The 18,569-nt window shown below is 37.5% G+C and overlaps 4 protein-coding genes across 16 annotated transcripts in view; all 4 read left to right on the top strand.

Annotated features, from left to right (window-relative positions):
- Nucleotides 1-3,640, top strand: part of LOC129569948 (protein argonaute-2-like) — a gene marked incomplete in the record, with an annotated part of 5,274 nt that extends 1,634 nt beyond the window's left edge. The window contains 8 exon segments of the mRNA XM_055449225.1: nt 491-557; nt 630-1,154; nt 1,271-1,624; nt 1,692-1,968; nt 2,056-2,197; nt 2,289-2,829; nt 2,908-3,005; nt 3,079-3,640. Coding sequence (XP_055305200.1) covers nt 491-557; nt 630-1,154; nt 1,271-1,624; nt 1,692-1,968; nt 2,056-2,197; nt 2,289-2,829; nt 2,908-3,005; nt 3,079-3,175 — 2,101 coding nt within the window.
- A 130-nt stretch (nt 3,641-3,770) lies between these two features.
- LOC129569947 (protein argonaute-2-like) lies at nt 3,771-9,560 on the top strand. The gene is made up of 10 exons (XM_055449224.1): nt 3,771-4,547; nt 5,452-6,424; nt 6,512-6,572; nt 6,648-7,217; nt 7,282-7,647; nt 7,729-7,816; nt 7,906-8,257; nt 8,322-8,859; nt 8,937-9,034; nt 9,099-9,560. The coding sequence occupies exons 1-10, from the start codon at nt 4,532-4,534 to the stop codon at nt 9,193-9,195; spliced, it is 3,159 nt and encodes a 1,052-aa protein (XP_055305199.1). The 5' UTR covers nt 3,771-4,531; the 3' UTR covers nt 9,196-9,560.
- An 86-nt stretch (nt 9,561-9,646) lies between these two features.
- Nucleotides 9,647-11,353, top strand: LOC129569951 (golgin-45). Its single transcript, XM_055449228.1, has 3 exons — nt 9,647-10,100; nt 10,181-10,623; nt 10,728-11,353. The coding sequence occupies exons 1-3, from the start codon at nt 9,774-9,776 to the stop codon at nt 11,176-11,178; spliced, it is 1,221 nt and encodes a 406-aa protein (XP_055305203.1). The 5' UTR covers nt 9,647-9,773; the 3' UTR covers nt 11,179-11,353.
- Nucleotides 11,354-11,732: 379 nt separating this feature from the next.
- LOC129569946 (rho GTPase-activating protein 21-A) lies at nt 11,733-18,436 on the top strand. 13 transcript variants are annotated; one of them, XM_055449214.1, is made up of 16 exons: nt 11,815-12,093; nt 12,235-12,276; nt 13,083-13,160; nt 13,269-13,422; nt 13,523-13,621; nt 13,717-13,956; nt 14,041-14,788; nt 14,874-15,099; nt 15,178-15,346; nt 15,418-15,660; nt 15,733-16,250; nt 16,333-16,570; nt 16,660-16,774; nt 16,838-16,977; nt 17,129-17,243; nt 17,317-18,436. In XM_055449214.1, exons 4-16 carry the CDS (start codon nt 13,390-13,392, stop codon nt 18,147-18,149), a joined length of 3,717 nt encoding a protein of 1,238 aa, XP_055305189.1. In that variant the 5' UTR covers nt 11,815-12,093; nt 12,235-12,276; nt 13,083-13,160; nt 13,269-13,389; the 3' UTR covers nt 18,150-18,436. The 13 variants fall into 13 exon arrangements, with proteins under 13 accessions (XP_055305185.1, XP_055305191.1, XP_055305195.1 ...); XM_055449220.1 differs by lacking the exon at nt 13,083-13,160 and having other exon boundaries at nt 11,792-12,093; XM_055449222.1 differs by having other exon boundaries at nt 11,800-12,093; nt 13,083-13,422.
- Nucleotides 18,437-18,569: the final 133 nt, after the last annotated feature.

Genomic DNA, 18,569 nt, shown 5'->3' with positions numbered 1-18,569 from the left:
CAAGAGCGTCCACCACAATTGACAATGGATGATTTGAAGAAGAAAGGTATTGAAGGGCTATCCGTCAAATATAAGGGCTTTGGAACGAAAGGCAAAAAACTACCAGATATTGAAACAAACTATTTGCGATTGATTATGCAAAATTTGGTCGAAAATGCGTATCATTATGATGTTAAAATTGAGCCTGATAAGCCAAAAAAATTGCTTACAACTGTTTTCCTGAAGTTTGTTGAAATTAATTTTCCGAGGGCTTCCATTGCCTTCGACGGCACAAACAACGCATATGCTTCGCAACGATTGAAGATCGGCAATTTAGAACGCGAAATTACGATTCTTCATCCAGAAACTGGCAGAGAACGCAAATACACGGTGGCTATTATGGAAGCCAACGACAGCGAAATTCCCATTAGACGGCTAATGACTAGGTGAGTCTGTAGCATTTTCAGTTTGAAATAAATATAAGAAATATAATTTATGGTGTCAATTTCAGCTATCAAAGAACAACATTGAACGAAGATCCAAAGCGAGCCATGCAAGCCATGGAAGTCATTCTGAAAGTAAGAAAATCTTTTTGTTCGTAGAATAACACCATTGCCAATGACCAAATTGTATTGGTTTTTTCATTGTAGTCTGCCTTCCACCAACCACATCTTCGTAATGGCGTTTTAGGCGGTCGGTCATTTTTCTTGCCACCTGACCGTCGCGAGTATTTGGGCGATTTCTACGAGCTCTGGTTGGGTTTGTTCCAAAGTATGGTGCTTGGTAACGTACCGTACCTAAATGTGGATGTCAACCATAAAGCTTTCCCCAAGCGTTATCCAAGCTTAGTCGATTTGCTGAACGATATGGGTGTCGATTCAAACCGAGGCTTAGATCGGAATGTTGAATATGCGTTAAGACAGCATCTCAAAGGATTGGAAATACGTTACAACAAACCCAACGACAAAGCGATGATCTACAAGTTCATGGATATCGTCGGGCCTCCAGGCAATGTTCGATTCACGTTGGAAAACGGTCAACAGAAGACTATTCTGCAATATTTCCAAGAAACTGGCAGAAACATTCGAAACGTAAATTTACCGTGCATCAAACTTGGCAATACGATCAAAAATATTATAGTGCCAATGGAAATGTGCGGAATTCCAGACACTCAAGTAAGTCAATGAACTAAAATTTATCAAGTGGGTTCAGTTCGAATTAGAACTGTTTATAGTTTTACATAAGAAATTGGACAAAATCCGTTGAATAAATGTCATTTTCTTCATTTTAGGTGATCAACAAAAAGTGCACCGAAAATCAGACACGAAATATCATACGCTTCGCCGCCACGAGCACAGATGACAGAAAACAAAAGATAATGAAATTATTGAGTCAAATACGACACAACAATTCGCAAACCATCCAAGGTTTTGGTCTTGGCGTTGATGCCAATTTTGCAAAAGTGCCGGCCAGATTATTGGATCCACCGGTCATTGAATACAGTAACAAAACAATGAAACCATCCAGAGGAGTGTGGCGCGGCGAAAACAGCGCATTTTTGCTGCCCCAAGCCGCTAATGAATGGAGCATTTTGAATACCAACTTCCGTACGAAACCGAATGAACTGAAAGATTTGGCAAAAATGGTAAAGCTGATTGAGATTGAAGATCAAAATTCGAAAATAGGTTCTAATTTAAATTCATTCCTTTCAGCTCTATAATACCAGTCGTGCAACGGGACTACAATTGGCTGAACACCCATCTGATATTCGAACAATTTCAGATCGTGAAACCAACAAAATTAAACAGGAAATGGAACGACTTGGCAAAGAAAATCGAATTAAAATTCTTTTCGTTATCATTCCGGACAGTGGGCCAACATATTCCCAGATCAAGAAAATGGCCGAAATCGACTATGGTGTGTTGACTCAATGCATCAAAGGTGGAACTGTGTCCAGAAAGCGAAATGATATGAGCACCATATCCAATAGTAAGTGGTCAAATTTGGAAAAGAAATACTTTTTCACAAGTACAAAAATTATCTTTCTAAAAACTAAATTTTAACTCTGAATTTCAGTTTTGCTGAAGGTCAATGCCAAGCTCAATGGCACCAATCACAAATTGAGCAGCAATGTGATCAACATGTTGTCCAAAGAAAAGTGTATGTTCATTGGTGCCGACGTCACTCATCCATCGCCGGACCAAACAAGGATTCCGAGGTAATTATTGCACACCAATTACAATTATTTTCATAGAAATTGGCAAAGTGATAATCGATTAATCGAGGTAAATGTTTTATTTTCCGTAAAGTGTTGTCGGTGTAGCTTCATCTTTCGACGACAACGCCTTCTGCTACAAATTTGATTGGCGTTTGCAAGGTCAACGCGTTGAAATGATCCAAGAATTCAGAGAAATCATCAAGGATCATCTGAAATATTATAAGGAGAAGAACCGTGGTGTGCTCCCAAGCAAAATCTTCTACTATCGTGACGGTGTTTCCGAAGGGCAGTTCGATCAGGTAATGGCCATCGAAAGAAACGCCATGCTTCAAGCGTGCCGGGATATGGAACCAGGATATGAAAAGCGTGTGAAAATGACGGTTGTCGTTGTTCAAAAACGACATCACACTCGATTCTTCCCGGGTAACACTGGCGTCGGAAAAGATGACCGAAAAAATAACAACGTGCCAGCCGGAACGATTGTCGATACGGTCATCACACGGCCCAACGAAAATCATTTCTATTTGGTGTCTCATCAATCAATTCAAGGTGTGGCCAAGCCAACCAAATATTGTATCTTGCTGGATGAAGGAAATCATTCGATTGATGATCTACAATGCCTTACATACGATGTAAATATAAAAAACCCTCATATTTTTCATTGTTTTACAGAGAAGACTTACTTTGAAAATATCTGATTTGGTTTTCAGCTATGCCATCTGTTCACCCGATGCAACCGCGCTGTTTCATATCCAGCACCAACTTATTATGCACATTTGGCTGCATACCGTGGTCGAGTATATATTGAGTAAGCACTGTTTGATTACACGTTCATTGCGGAGACAAATTAAATTTTTTTCTTCCCTTTTCTTCTCGAATAGAAACGAGCCGTTGAACATGAACAATCTGGCACGGGAATGGAGCATGCGAGCAATTAAAGACAACATCATCAATGGGCGTCCCATGTTTTTCGTATAAGCGAGATGAAGAATATGTCGAAACGACTGCATTCATTCACTGCGTAATTTTTGAATGGCCGATTTCGGTTTCAATTATAGTTTAAACATTATGATTTTGCTTCATAAGAATGGGGTTGAGGCTTAAAAACCAATTGTTCTTCTAGTACTTTGTTAGATGCATGATAGAACATGTTCTTTACGAACCGTACCGATACAAAATATAAAAAAATCAACAAAAAAATGACGATAGCCGACGTTATCCGTACTAAGCTTTGGAAATTAACAACTAAATGTTGGACAATTTCAACTTACTTGAATATCAATTGAAGAATTTTTATATTTTCTATCCAATTTAATCTCACTTATTAGTGTTACACACATCGAATTTCCAAAAATATTACATCATTTATAAACACAAAAACAACAAAATAACCAAAAAAATATTGACTTTAATAATAAAAATTGCTTGTAAGCACATAACCAATTCTTGTATTTTATTTATATTTTTTTTATCAAGTTTAAGCATTCTCCGAGATACAAATGGAAATGATGTAGATTCAGGAAAAAGGTTCTCGTTTTGAGTCTGCCCAAATATAAACATTAAAAAAAAACCAAGTTTAATTTTGATTGTTGAATTTTGTATGATAGTTTTCCAAACGATTGCTCTTCATAAATTTCATCATCATCTTTCCCTCAGCAAAAAAAGTGACAACTAACCAACAATTTAAATATTCTATTTTTGATACTAATTTGGATGAATAACAACAGAGTATGATGTGAAAATAATGCATCTAAGACAAAGCAGTCATACAAATTGTCGTCGTAAAATGATTTCAACGATAACAGTTGTTTATAAAAAAACGTCCCGAAGAACTATTGAAGACTTTGCAACTTTGAATGGATGAAAATGAGTCAATGTGACGTGACAGTGGATGAAATAAAAAAGCCGCTATATACATATACAACGAGAACAGGCAAAATATACACAGACAAACAGGAATTGAGTCGCAAAACCGGATCGCGTGCATATATTGCATATTACGTATGAGTCATACGGTCTACGGTATATGACAGATACCTAAACAACTACAAATAGCACTCTGCGCTTGTATTCGTATAGCAGCAATCACAGTATACTTTGAAGTTTCTTTCGTTCTCTTGCGAATTTCATCATATCGAGTGCAGTTTTCAAAGCGAACAGTTCATAGAGTTTCAATAAACCGAAGAAGAGTTTTTTTTTGAAAATAAAATAATTACACTAAGATTGAAGTTGACTAAATAGTCATATAATCAAGTTCAGAAAACACAGATATTTATATATATAATTCAGTGGAATATCCTGAAGTGAAACCATAAAACCTTAACACGCAATACGATGGGGAGAAAAAGCAGTAAGTTCAATGTTTAATGTTCATTTAAGTATAAAGCTTTAGGTTTTGTATGTAAAATAAAACGTTCCATTTATGAGACACAGTCGTTACATCATATGATATTTCTCTGAAAAATTTAATTTTGGCAATTTCACTATTGGGTTGAATTTTTTGGTTCTCTGTGAAAAATTACACATAATTTTGATGTCGTTTTTCAATTGAGATTCTATAGGTTCTATAAAGGTTTTGCGATTTTGTGAAAAATGAATATATAGAAAACTAAAAAAGGAGAGAAAATCTTACATGCTAAAGGAACGTACAGCGTGATTGAAGGGAATGAATATTTGAAATATACAAATTTATATTAAATCAATTTTTCCAATAAAATAAGACAAAAAACAAGTCTGCATTTATATACTGTTTTCAAAAGTTGGACCCAGACTTACTCATTCCAGAAATGATATATTTTACCATTTTTATAAGATTTATTAATTTGGCAGTTTTCATTCAATCAATTTTGATCAAAACTTCACTAAATAGTGAATATATCCCGTTTGAAAATAATTTCATCATATTTTCAAATGTGAAGAAATTCCAATTTTTCACGCGCAATGCATGTTTCGTCGCGCAATAACATGTTTCGTCTTGTAATACTCATTAATATGGTTCAATAGTCAAATGCATGCCGCATCACAAATACTGCTTCGGCTTATCGTGTTTACATTTCCTTGGCTGAGTTCTGTTTTTGTAGACTATAAAGCAACTTGATAAAGAAAAGGCGTATTTAAATGCGCAGCAAACGCTAGTAATAACACACAATAATAACATGACTCACTACCTCAGATTTATAGATTGATATTTTTGTGCGATGCAGAGAAAAAAGAGTTAGAACTTTATCGATTTTTTTTCTTGTTTTTTTTTTTAGAAAAAAATGATAAAAATATTTCGAAAGAGTCAAAACCGACTCCAAAGGCCATGGACAGTTCAGCAACTGCAAGTCACGGCTCTGGTCAATCCCAACAACCAATTCGACCAACACCACAGCAAGGTGAAGCACCGATGGCTGCAAGTCGAGCAGTTGAAAATCTGCAACCAAGGCAAGTAGATGAGTGGAAATCTAGTCAAAGATCAGAACAATGGCCGCAATTAGAGCGGTCACAAGGAAGTCGTTCTGAAATGCCGGGTGACCGTCAACCACAAGCGCAACAACAACATCAGCGTTATGAGCAGCACCGCCCACCGCATCAACAGCAAGGTGCAAGGCAGCAAGGTCGTAAGCCGCAGCAATCACAACCACAAAAAGGACAAGGATCACAGAATCAGGGACAACTGCCACGACCGAAAGAGCCCCAAAGGCAAGAGGGCGCCTGGTCTCTGCCACCACGTAATCAACGACCACAACGTGGATCCACGCAACCAATTCAATCAAAGAAACCACAAGCTGCTTCAAGTACTGCCAAAACGCAACAAAAGCGCCGTGAACCATTGACGATGGAAGATGTGAAGAAACAAGGTGCCGAAGAGCTTCAAATCGAATATAAAGGTCACGGCACAAGAGGCCAAAAACTTGGCAAAATTGAAACAAATTACGTTCGATTGTCAATCAATCGAATAGTTGAGAACATTTATCACTACGATGTATCGTTTGAGCCAGAAAGGCCGAAGAAATTCCTCGCGAAAGCTTTCAAAGAATTTGTTAAGATAAATTACCCGGGACAGAATGTTTTCGTTGCTTTCGATGGCGCCAAAAATGCTTACGCTTCCCAACAACTCGAAATCACCGATTTGCAGCAGAATGTCACAATAATTCATCCTGACACGAGCAGAGAACTGAATTTCAGAGTGACCATTCAGGAAGCAAAAAACAGCCAGATTCCATTTGAGCAAGTTTTCAGAAAGTAAGTAATCGAATTTTCTATCTTATGTACCCGATTTGAACGCAGTTTTTGATAACATGATAATAATGGTTTTTGGGTTTATCGTAGTTATACAAACCCAGAGGTTGATCCAAAACGTGCGTTACAAGGCTTGGAAGTTATTTTGAAGGTGAATAGAAATAGTGTTTTCTTTGTTTTTCATTTGATTATCTTCGAAAATATTCAACTAAATGATTTTCCATAGGCTGCATTCCATGAGGAACGTGTGAATCGCGGTCTCATTGGTGGCCGCTCATTTTTTGTACCACCTGATATGCTTGCCACGTTAAAAGGCAAAGATCTATATTTAGGTGATGGCTGCGAGCTGTGGTTAGGTCTTTTTCAAGCAGTTGTACTTGGCGATGAACTCTTCTTGAATGTTGACGTCAGCCACAAAGCATTTCCGAAACGTTACAACAGCTTGTTCGACTTGTTGAAAGATCTAGAAAGAGATCTGCGATTGAGAGATCGCATTGACCTGAACAGACCATTAGACGACAAAGTTTTAAGGGCATTGCAAAGACAACTGTCTGGATTGGACGTGTGCTACACTCGGCCTGGCAGCGGCACTATAACCATTCGAAAATTTGTACGTGTCGGTGAAAAGCCAAGCAACCATCGTTTCATGCTTGGGAATGAACAAACTACGGTTTTGAATTACTTCAGAGAACGGGGTATGAAAATTGATTACCTAGAGATGCCATGCCTTGAAATAGGTAGCAGAGACGATCCGATAGCAGTGCCAATGGAGTTCTGTTCCATATCTAATGCTCAGGTAAAGACAAACGGCATGGCTGATTTTAGAATTTTTCTTTTTGCAAAATTATGATTTTTTTTAGGTAATCAATAAAAAGTGCACCGAGAACCAAACACGAAGTATCATTCGCCATTCTGCAACAAGTACAGATGAAAGGAAAAAGCGAATTATGGATGTTTTCAATGTAGTGAATCATAATAATTCTCAAGCTATTAAAAATTTTGGAGTTGATGTCGGTAAAGAGTTCATTCAAGTGCCAGCCAGAAAATTGGAAGCACCAACCATTCAGTATAAAAATACTACAGTCAAACCAAAGAATGGTGTATGGAATCCAGTTAACATGGAATTTTTAATGTCTGAGCCAACATCGAAAACCGGTCTTGAATGGGGTATTTTAAATGCAGATAACTGGACCGAACGCCGCGCGATATTGGAATTGTGTGATAAGGTTAGCAGAGCTATTTTCTTGTGTCCATTTTTTATTTAGTTTCTTCATTGTCTTATCCTAAATGTTGCTTTTATATGTTAGTTACACGAAATCAGCAAATCGAATGGAGTAAATTTGGCACCACAACCCTCATATTTCGAATCATTGATTTCTAGGGGGGAAAAATATGGTAAAATATATTTTAAATTTATTTGTTGAAAAATCGCATTTTTTCAATACGGCTCATAATTATGTTATAAATATAATTGTTTTCATCAGTTCCAGATTACAAATTGGAACAAAGAATCCGAGAACAGTTCGACCTGCTGGGCAATAGAGATGAAATCAAAATCCTCTTCTGCATCATACCGGACAATGGCCAAATTTATGGTAAAATAAAGAAGGTGGCGGAAATCGACTGTGGCGTATTGACTCAATGCATCAAAGCCAGAACTGTCAAGGATAGACGAACTGACCCAAGCACATTGTCCAATATCATGCTGAAGGTCAACGTTAAATTGAATGGCACAAACCATAAATTGGAAACATGTCCAATTTTGACGAATGCAAAATGTATGTTCGTCGGTGCCGATGTCACTCATCCATCCCCGGATCAGAAGACAATTCCAAGGTTTGAACAATTTTCAAATTTGTAGTTGGCATTGACAGAGTTAACAATTCTATATTCCCTGCAGTGTGGTCGGTGTTGCTGCATCCTACGATGTAAATGCATTTCGGTACGCATTTTACTGGCGTCTTCAAGAACCACGCGTTGAAATTATAAAAGATTTCAAAGAAGTGATCAGTGAACATCTGAAAATGTACAAGAGAACAAACAATATGCTTCCTGACGAGATTTTCTATTATCGAGATGGCGTTTCCGAAGGTCAATTTGATCAAGTGATGGCTATCGAAACAAATGCCATGGTTAAAGCTTGTCAAGAAATTGAGCAAGGATATGAGAAGCGTGTGAAAATGACGGTTGTCGTTGTTCAAAAGCGGCATCACACTCGATTCTTCCCGGGTAAGACTGGCGTCGGAAAAGATGACCGAAAAAATAACAACGTGCCAGCTGGAACGATTGTCGATACGGTCATCACACGGCCCAACGAAAATCATTTCTATTTGGTGTCTCATCAATCAATTCAAGGTGTGGCCAAGCCAACCAAATATTGTATCTTGCTGGATGAAGGAGACCACTCAATTGATGATCTACAGTGCCTAACATACAACGTAAGTTTAAAAAATTGAAATGTTTCTAATAATTTACAGAGAAGACAAACTTTAAAACTGTCTGGTTTTGTTTTTAGCTCTGCCACTTGTTCGCCCGATGCAATCGCACTGTTTCATATCCAGCACCAACTTATTGCGCTCATCTAATCGCTTTTCGTGCTCGTAAATACATTGAGTAAGTTAAGATTTGTTTGATTTTTGAGAAATGTATTCATATACCTAATTTTTTTTCTATTCAGAAGCGACAGATTTAATTTCAATAACTTGGACAAAGAATGGGGCGCAAGAGCACTAAAAGAGAAGATCATCAAAGGACACCCAAGTTTTTTTTATTGAACAAATGAAGTATGGCCTTGGATAGACCGAAATTTCTTCTATCAAACATTTGGTCGCTGAATTTATTTTTTAATCCATTTTAACTAACCATCAATATTTTATTTTATCTTTCGACATCTATATACTTGGCATGACAGGTTTTACGATTTTGTCTTATATATCTTATTTTATCCGAACTTGTAACGTTTGCGTTTTACGAAAATACTAACACTTATATTATATTATCAATTTTAATCTGGTGATGGGGAAATATATTCAATAATCATGGGAGAAAAAACGAAAAATGTAAAAAAAAAGTTTTGAATACATAAATAAAATAAAAATCATTGCAAGCTACATATAGCTTGTAATTAGGGTGAAGGGAATAGATAATGTCTTTCATTTCAAATTCCCCCCAAAATGATGAACTGTCAAAGTGGCCGCTTACGTCAACAAATACTAACGTCACTTGCGACGTGACATTTCAAGAGAAAGGCAGTGTTTCTTTTCTAATTTAGTTTATTTTTATTCATTAGTGCAAATCAAGGCCCAGTTTTTATTAGACAAAAGATTTTTTCGAAAACAAAAAATTTCCAAAAATGGATGTAAATGATTTTGTAAATGGTCGTACACGGGGCGATGGAATGGAATTTGTTGAATCACAATCAGAACGAGCAAATAAAATTTCGCAAGCCTCAACCACGAATCCAACACATAGAAGTATCGATGGTTCGACAAGTCGTATTCCTGGTGCCACAACAATCTATCGCTTTGACGATAGTCAAAGCAACTCGGTGAAGCTGCCAGCAAAAATTCCGCAAGGGAAACCATTTTATTTAGTGCCTCATTTAGTCAATACGAAAAAATCGTGTTCTCTTAAAAATAAAGCGCCGAAATTTGTGCCATTCGAACCATACAAAGCAGCCGTAAGTATTGCATTGGACACTCATTTGTGGCGAAGAATTCAAAATGAATAGAAAAAAACGATTCAAAAAATTGGAATTAGGTCAATCCAATGGTGCCAGATCTTCAGAAGAGGCAGCGAACTAGCAAGAAAAACAATTTGGACCTGAACACACTGGTGTCCCACGTTGCGAATATTAAAACGAGTGAGCTGAACAGTATGAATGTTGAAAATAATGCAGCAAAAGAAGCCGCTGCCACACAGCAAAAATTGTACGAAAAACAAATTGCCGAATTGAAAAAGGAGCGTGATTCATTCGGAAGCGAACTCAAGTTCCAGGTCCAAGTGAATTCAGAGCTAAAAAATTTGCTAGTTGCAGCAGTTGGTGAGGATTTACAAACTCGTGTCAACGTTTTGACAGAAGATAAATTGCAGTTGGCCAGAGCACTTTTAAGTTCGGCGACAGAACATTCGACACATACTGAGCAAATCGAGTATTTGGCCAATCAGAGCGAAGTTTGGCGAAGTAAATTTTTGGCGAGCAGGTTTGTGTGTTAGATTTAACCCTGTAATAGAATAAAAAGGAAATATGTCTAGACTCAATCGAAATTGAATGAAATTGTCACAACTATTTTTGTCATTTATACAGTTTGATGGTCGAAGAGCTGGCCCGATGGAAGGCGAGTTTGATGCAGAAGAATAAATTGCTACTCGATTCGAACAAGCAAATGCTGGAAACAATGTCCCAATTACGCACAATGCAAACGAGCATTCTACGAAATTTAAAATTTTTGGCGCAGTTAAAGTCCATGAATCTTCCATCGAGCAACGTGACCGATTTGACTCTGGAATGTCTCAACATCTCCGAACAGCTGGTACTACATTCCGGCCGGAATGTTGGAATGCCGGATGATAGTTTGGATTTGACACATTTGGATACAATAACCGAATCAGAAAAACTGGCAATCGACGCGATTCAGGCATCGAATCAGAATCTTGTGTCGTCAGATGCTGCACACAAAGCAGTTGTTGACCAAGCCTTTCCACCGACAAGAGCATCGGTCGAAACACAAACCTCAATTAACGACATCAATCAGTGATTTTATACATTGAACGAGTAGATTTTCTTAAACAAATTTATTATCAAGCCAGCTCAAATGCAAATATTGAACTGAGATAATGTTGTATTCGAATTATGACTTGATGAGAATTCTATGTAAATATTAAGATTTTATTCAATTATGACCAATAAATCTATTTTCAGTAAATTACAAACACGAGCTGTTTACGATAGATGAAAATTTTCCATAGATGCATTAAACTAATACATTGTTATTGAGTTCTCTTTTCATAAATTGGGTCCTTGAAACACGAAAAATAGACAAGCCTTGAACATCAAATCGGGTTGAGGGAAAAACCAATGAAATAAACCAAAAAATTTAATAAAATTACTATAAACTTGTCTTGACCCATTTGCCCACAAGTTTACCTTTGCCTTTACAAAATCTACTCAAAATTTGATCCAGTAAAAGCAATGTCAACTGGAGAAAATCCCATAAACTTCTTCACGTACACCGGAACGCCATCTATGTTCGAATGATGTGAAAAAACTCCACTCGACCACTTATCAAATTGCAAATAGAGTATTACAAAAGGTTTTTTTTCTGCTACTGCATGTGTGTGCGTGTGTGCGATTTAACGCACTTTCTGATAGACAGTCCGTCAGTAGTATTTTGAATGACTGAATGCGAGCTTGCAAACTGAGCGAACAACAAACAGCGAATAATTAAAACTATGCATTCCGAATTTGCGTCTATTTAGTTTGTAGTTTGTTTGTTTATTTTTTTTTTTGTAAAAATTGAAATCTATTTTTTCCGTTGGATTATTCGTTAAATTATTTGTGCCTAAAATTTATTTTGTGTATAGTTTCGGTATCGATTGGAATAATCTAGTGAAGTGTTTTTTTTTGGTGAAAGTGAAACAGAGGCAAATTATCCAGTTGAATGGTTCAAAAAGTATGCAAATGAGAGTTACAGTGAGACAGCCTTCGAAATAAATCGAGAGTTAAGGATTATAAACGACATTATCGCAGTAAAATGATAAAAATTTATGATTTTTTGTAAGCGATTGTGTTGTTTTTTTTCCTTCACTTAAAGCCTTACGACAACAGCAACGACGGAGAAAAGCCCAAAAAAAACGTTAGTATTTGTGTGTAATGAAATTAGGCCTATTTCACTTCAAGAGTGAGAGAAAGAGCGCGCGTCTGTGTTAGTGTGATTGAGTGTATGCGATGTGAACGCACTCAGTTTTCGACCATGTTTTTTTTACTCTCCTCTTCTTCTCGTTGTCGTTGGGATCTATTTTTGTTTTGACTTTGCGTCGTCTGCTTTGAAACAATCACAAGACCGAGAAGTGAAAAAACAGACACAAGCACTCGACCGCTTACCACATTGCCCGTGTGTTTGTATTATTCATCGCGTGTATTTCGCCATTCGAATCGAATCGAATCGCATGCAAACATACACAAACAAACCCATTAAGCGCATAAATATTTATATTTGCATTTATCTCAGTCGTTTCTCTACATACGGAAGGCAGAAAGAAGCGCGCGCGCCTTCGTAGTTGTGCAAAGAGTGTGAGTGATGTTTTAAATACATGCGATTTCCTAAATTGTCATGCTGCCTTGTGAGATAGAAGACAAGAAAATAAAAGCAAGAGAAATAAACCAGTGTATGTATCAATATTATCTCTCTAGGTACAGAAGAGAGACTAACTTGTTTTCAGTGTTACATTCAGAGTTGTTGTGTACGCGTTTTTTTTTTCGTTAACAATTTTTTTACCTTTGCCGTTTGGTTACCATTCTTCTGTGTGTCTGAAAATCTGAACTCGTTCTACCCAAACAAAACCTTGAACTTTTGCAATAATTTCTGAAAATCGTTTAAAATTTCAATTATTTATTTTTTATTGCTGATTATTTGGACCAACGATTGATTTGTTTGTTTAGACAAAAATGTTTTGTAAATAAATCGGTCTGTGTATGGAATTGATTGAATTGAGCAGCCGCCATCGAAATTGCCTTGAAGTGAATGAAGTTTCAATTTCCAAATGTTTATTTGCAAATCGTCGAAAATGTGTTTATTAAAAGTAATTTGAGATGTGTCTTTTTACATTTTTTTTTCTGTTGCTTCAGCATAAATTGTTGAATCAATGCACGAAATCCATATGATATCCGCAACAATCATTGAGCTAAAGGCTAAATTGGAACTAAACCGAATTTTCGATTGCAATAGCAACAAGTCTATGTGTCACTAATGATCCAGCCGATGTATCATCATCCACAACCAGTATGTAACATACCTAGATTGATATTGATGTATAACAATGTAATCAAAACATGTTTGCTGATCAGCATTTATGATATGTGCGTGTTGTTTCTCCGATTAGGTCATTGGTCCAAAGACGGTTGTTTTGTATCGCAATACCAAACATGGCTTTGGATTCACATTACGTCATTTCATTGTTTATCCGCCTGAATCACCAGCAGTAAGTCACGTCAAAACCATACCAATTTTTATTATTCAGAATGAAATTTTGGAATGAAAAACTAAAGGAAATTTTTTTTATCGCTTGTTTGACAGGAACGCAATGTAGCTGGTATTTTAAATATAACACAGCCGATGGACACAGTGTTTGTGAAAGAAGTGCGTTTGAATGGGCCAGCTCATAATGGCGGTTTGAGACCTGGCGATCGTTTGCTTTCGGTTAACGGAATGCCGGTCGCTGGTACACCCTACGCAAACGTCGTTCGAGCAATTCAACAAACTCCACACATTCTGCAATTGATTGTCGTGCCAAAAGACTGTGATATATTGCAAACGGTATGTGTGAAACCTTGTGACAAACCCAAAAAGTGTTGGAAAGTGATTTCCATTTATTAATCTTGTTGAAATTGTTTTGCGTAGCTTTTTAGCGAATCAGCACACAGTCCCGAATCGAATCAGAGGCCTTGTATTTATGCAAATCCACAAGATATTTCATTCAATGGGATTCAATCGAATGCGAATCACGTTCCAGTTTCGTCTCCCAATTTGGACAGTGCTTGCAATAATGTCGCCGCCTTGAATTTGCTGCGAATCAATCCGAATGCGAAACACTTGAACGAAATGGCCCATCGACATTCATTCAATGAAAGTATCTACTCTGAACCGTACGGCGGAGGAGGACGATATGTGGCTGGCAGCAGTAATCGGCTCGATTCAAATCATCCGAATCCATTAAGTGAAAGTGCAAGTGCTTCAAATATTTACAGTGGCAAAGTGGTAACGGCAACACGAAGCCATCCCCAATACTTTTTCCCGCAAAATAGTTTATCTCATAGAGATGTTTATGCAACGACCTCGTCGGTTGCATCGAACGGTCTATCCACCGCCGATGTTAGTTCAACGCGTTCAAGCGTTTATAGTGATAGAACAATCTTAAACGAACAAACACCACCGAGCACACCGCGTCTGTCGCACGGTGACAACGAACGAACAATAATCAAAGCAACCAATCCAAATAATTCAACGGCATCAAATGCGTCTGGATCTCAAGCAAATTTGCAATCAAAACCAATTTTTACAAATACTGAACAAGTGCAAACACTGCAATCAAACTCGAGTACATTAGATAAAACCTCATTAGTTGCTGAGAGCAATTGTGCTGAACAAAGTGAGTTATCCATTTGATCATTTTGTGCCATTTGTTTTGAGTGAAAAGTGTAACATTATATAAAATGTGTCGTTCCATTTTACAGAGTCTGAAGAAGGCAACGAAACTACAGCGCCTGTGATGCGTCGCCAAAAAACGGCCAATAGTAATAATTCCGAGCGATCAGTCCGTCGGATTTCATATTTGCGCGCTACCGCCAATGATATTTCCCTACAAGAATCAGAAAAAGTCGGGGAGAGCATTAACGAATTCAAGGAAGAAAAAGCTCCATTGAGCGATGAACTACAGATGTTATCACAATTTTTCAAACGGTGAGTCGAAATGAACATATTTTGAACTATTTTGGAGCGTTTTTTCGAATTATCTTCTGAATATGCTGTTCATTTTAGAAATTCTACGGTGGAAAAGCTAGCTGAGCCTGAGATGGAAGGAAAATTAAACGTGAAAATAGCATATGTTGAAAATGAGAAGGCGCAAGTCCGTCAGTGGCATCGAATATCATTTAAACTTCACGGAGATAAACTCCAAATCACTATACTTCAAAATGAATCGGAAGAGGTAAATTGATGGGACTTCTTCTGCATGTCAGAATTTGAAATTAACATGGAAACGCTTTATTCTTTTAACAGCCAACTGATGTAACAGGTACAATAAACTTGCGACAATTCCATGTGACAAAGAGTAGTTCCACAAAGAGAAAATATGTGTTCAAACTCACGACCATAGCACCAGACGCGAAACCATCATCACCATCGCCTGTTGCGATCCAAAAGCAAAAGACAGAATTCTTACTTCAAGCTGACGACCAAGCCAGCTTCGAATTATGGAAAAGTAAATTAGAAAAGGTGACGAGACAACTAGAAGATAATACCGTAAGTTTAATTAAAGATATTCAGGGACAAAAACCAGTGAATTCAAATAAATTCCATTTATTCATTTAACAGGAGCAAAAGTTACAACTTCCACCGAAGGAGAAAATCAATGGCAGCACCTCGACGCTGGAAAAAGAAATGTCTTCAAAGGCTCGGACGTGGAAAGGTTTAGTAGCACGTCAATTCCGCCGAATTCACGGTCAACAGATGAGTGCCCCGAACTCGGCCAACAATTCCATCGACGTACCAAATGTTGCTTCCATCGGGGTTCCTTTGTCGGTTTGTCCGATTTCCGAAAAGAACAAATACGTGCCTTTTATTTTGGCACGATGCACCGAAATCGTTGAAACACGTGGCTTAGCCATCGTCGGAATCTATCGGATTCCGGGCAATACAGCGGCGATATCAGCACTTACTGAGCTCGTGAACAAAGGATTCGATGATCAAACACTGAACGATCCACGATGGGAAGATGTAAATGTTGTGTCTAGCTTACTGAAACTATTTTTGCGTCGCTTGCCAGAAGCCCTGATTTCGAACGATATGTACAAGCATTTCATTGAAGCTGATAATCAAACTGGACAAAGAAGGTTGAAGTCTCATTCATTCTACTTTTAACGATGTTTCCTATATCATCTAAATGATAATCTATCATGTTTACTCCATTAACAGATTAACAGCGCTGAAAGAACTGGTCGACAATATTTCGATTCAGTTTTATGAATCGCTAAAGCATCTAATGCATCACTTATTTTTAGTGAGCCAAAATTGCCAAATCAATCTGATGGAACCGAAAAATTTGGCCATCATTTTTGGGCCGTCGGTTGTGCGCAGTTGCAACGAAACTCTAGAAATAGTGGTGAAAGATATGAAACATCAATGTCGCATTGTTGAGGCGCTTGTTTCACATGTAAGTGTTTTTCATTTCACTTTAATTAGTTTTGAAAAAGTGTGAAAAAAAAACCATCGCGTTCTCATGTATTGTAATCATCTTTTCAGTACGAATACTTTTTCGAGAATGGTGAAGTGCCCAAGGTGTGCGAACAACCAGAAGCAATAACTGCCCCGAAATCCCAGACGAACCTACTGCTAGATAATGTCTCCAAAATTGAATGTAAGCCCATAGAATCATAACACCCTTGAATTATATGTTCTAACCAATTTGATTTTTACGCAGCATACACTGATCAAATGGAGAAAACACGTTTTGTATTCAAATTTGTGCAAGCAGCTCGAAGTCGAAAGTCAAAGAAGAAGCAAACATCGTTATTATCCTCAATGACCTCTGACACAATGTCAATGGATAGCAGTAGCACGGTGAGTGTGCACTTGACTTATTAATCACTGAAGATTGGATTCATTGCCATTTTTGTGTGAAATTGAATTGGCGCTTCGAAGTTCTTTAGAACGGACGAAGAGCCTCCGAAAAATGAATAAAATTAACATTTGACAATTTCTTCATACGCAGTCAACGGAATACCGAGATTCATCGATAACGAAAGTAGAGAATTTAACCGATGTTGATGGCCTACAAAGCAGTTTATCTGCTGACGATTCAGCCGATTTATTCTGCGAAGATAGTGGTATGTATTTCATTCCGAGTTCATTTTACAAAACGGTTCAACAAAATTGCTTATCATTTTCTCATTTCTCCAGGGTCAATGTCATTGGCAACGTTAATTCCAGCATTGGAAGACAAATTTTATGCGTTGCACAATGGATCCTTTGATTCCGAATCGGGGCAATGTTTGGATAACGGTGATACAACCGATTCAACGTCACCGCTAACACCGTCGATGCTACGAAGTCACCAAATCATCTCATTGCAACCGTTGACAATTGGAGACGAAACAATTCCATACGCAGACGATTCACCGGATCAGCCCACAATACCAGCGATAAATGACAAACCGATTGAAACTCAAACACATAGTTATCCTTATGTAACGGTACGTAATAAGCCATGGAATCCAGCCCATTCAAATCGAATAATTAGCACCAAAGCGTATCGGAATCAAGACGCCGTCGATGCAAAATCAATCAATTCTATTTCGTCAGATGACAACGACACAGACGAATCCAATACCAGCGATCACGAAGGCAACCGAACCATTCGAATAAACAGCGAAGTGATTCGAGAAATGAATCGCATTCTCACAACGTTGGAACGCAAAGCAACCAAACTGAATCGGTCACTTTCACTGAATATTAAGTATCATCACAATGAGTGCTGCTGCAACAGCGGCCACATTTTATCGAATAGTAACCACAGTAGTTGCCGATCGATCGCAATGAATCGGTATTCGCTGACAAAAGACGAGAAGACTGATAAAAATATCAATTTAGCGAAGAAGCGCCAAATTCAAGACAATAATCACAAACAACGGCGTTACACGAATCGACCGATCAAGCGACGACACACCGTCGGTGGCATTCACTACGGTTATAATAGCAAAGCGCATCCTGTCGAAGCAACGCCAGCACGATAACACCAATACATATGCCAATTCAAACGAAATCCGTAATTTTGTAAAACGAAAAATGAAGTGAAGTACTCGGCGAATGTTAAAAACGAAAAAAAAACAAACAAAACAAAACTCATTGAAAATTATTCGCTTTTTTTTGTTCACGTTTATATATTTCACATGGCTTGGTACTTTTTTTTATAAATATTTATTCGTAATATTTAATTTTTTTATACGAATTTGTTTTGTCAAAGGAAGAAAAATCAAAAAATAGATGAATAAAAAAAATCAAAATATTTTTGCACGTCAAAGAAGTTGAAGTTTTATTGTTGTTCCATTTTACCGGCTGACAGTCGGGTTACCATGGAAACGCAGCAAAGCTGTTTGGTTGCTATTACAACGGTAACGTATTTCACTTGAAAATAAAAGGTCCTATTAAATCAA

Source organism: Sitodiplosis mosellana, unplaced genomic scaffold (assembly GCF_009176505.1).
Source record: "Sitodiplosis mosellana isolate CC-2019 unplaced genomic scaffold, AAFC_SMos_1.0 Smas_scaffold_47, whole genome shotgun sequence".
NCBI lineage: Eukaryota > Metazoa > Arthropoda > Insecta > Diptera > Cecidomyiidae > Sitodiplosis > Sitodiplosis mosellana.
Note: the sequence above shows the minus strand (reverse complement) of the source record. Positions and strands in the feature narration are given on the sequence as shown.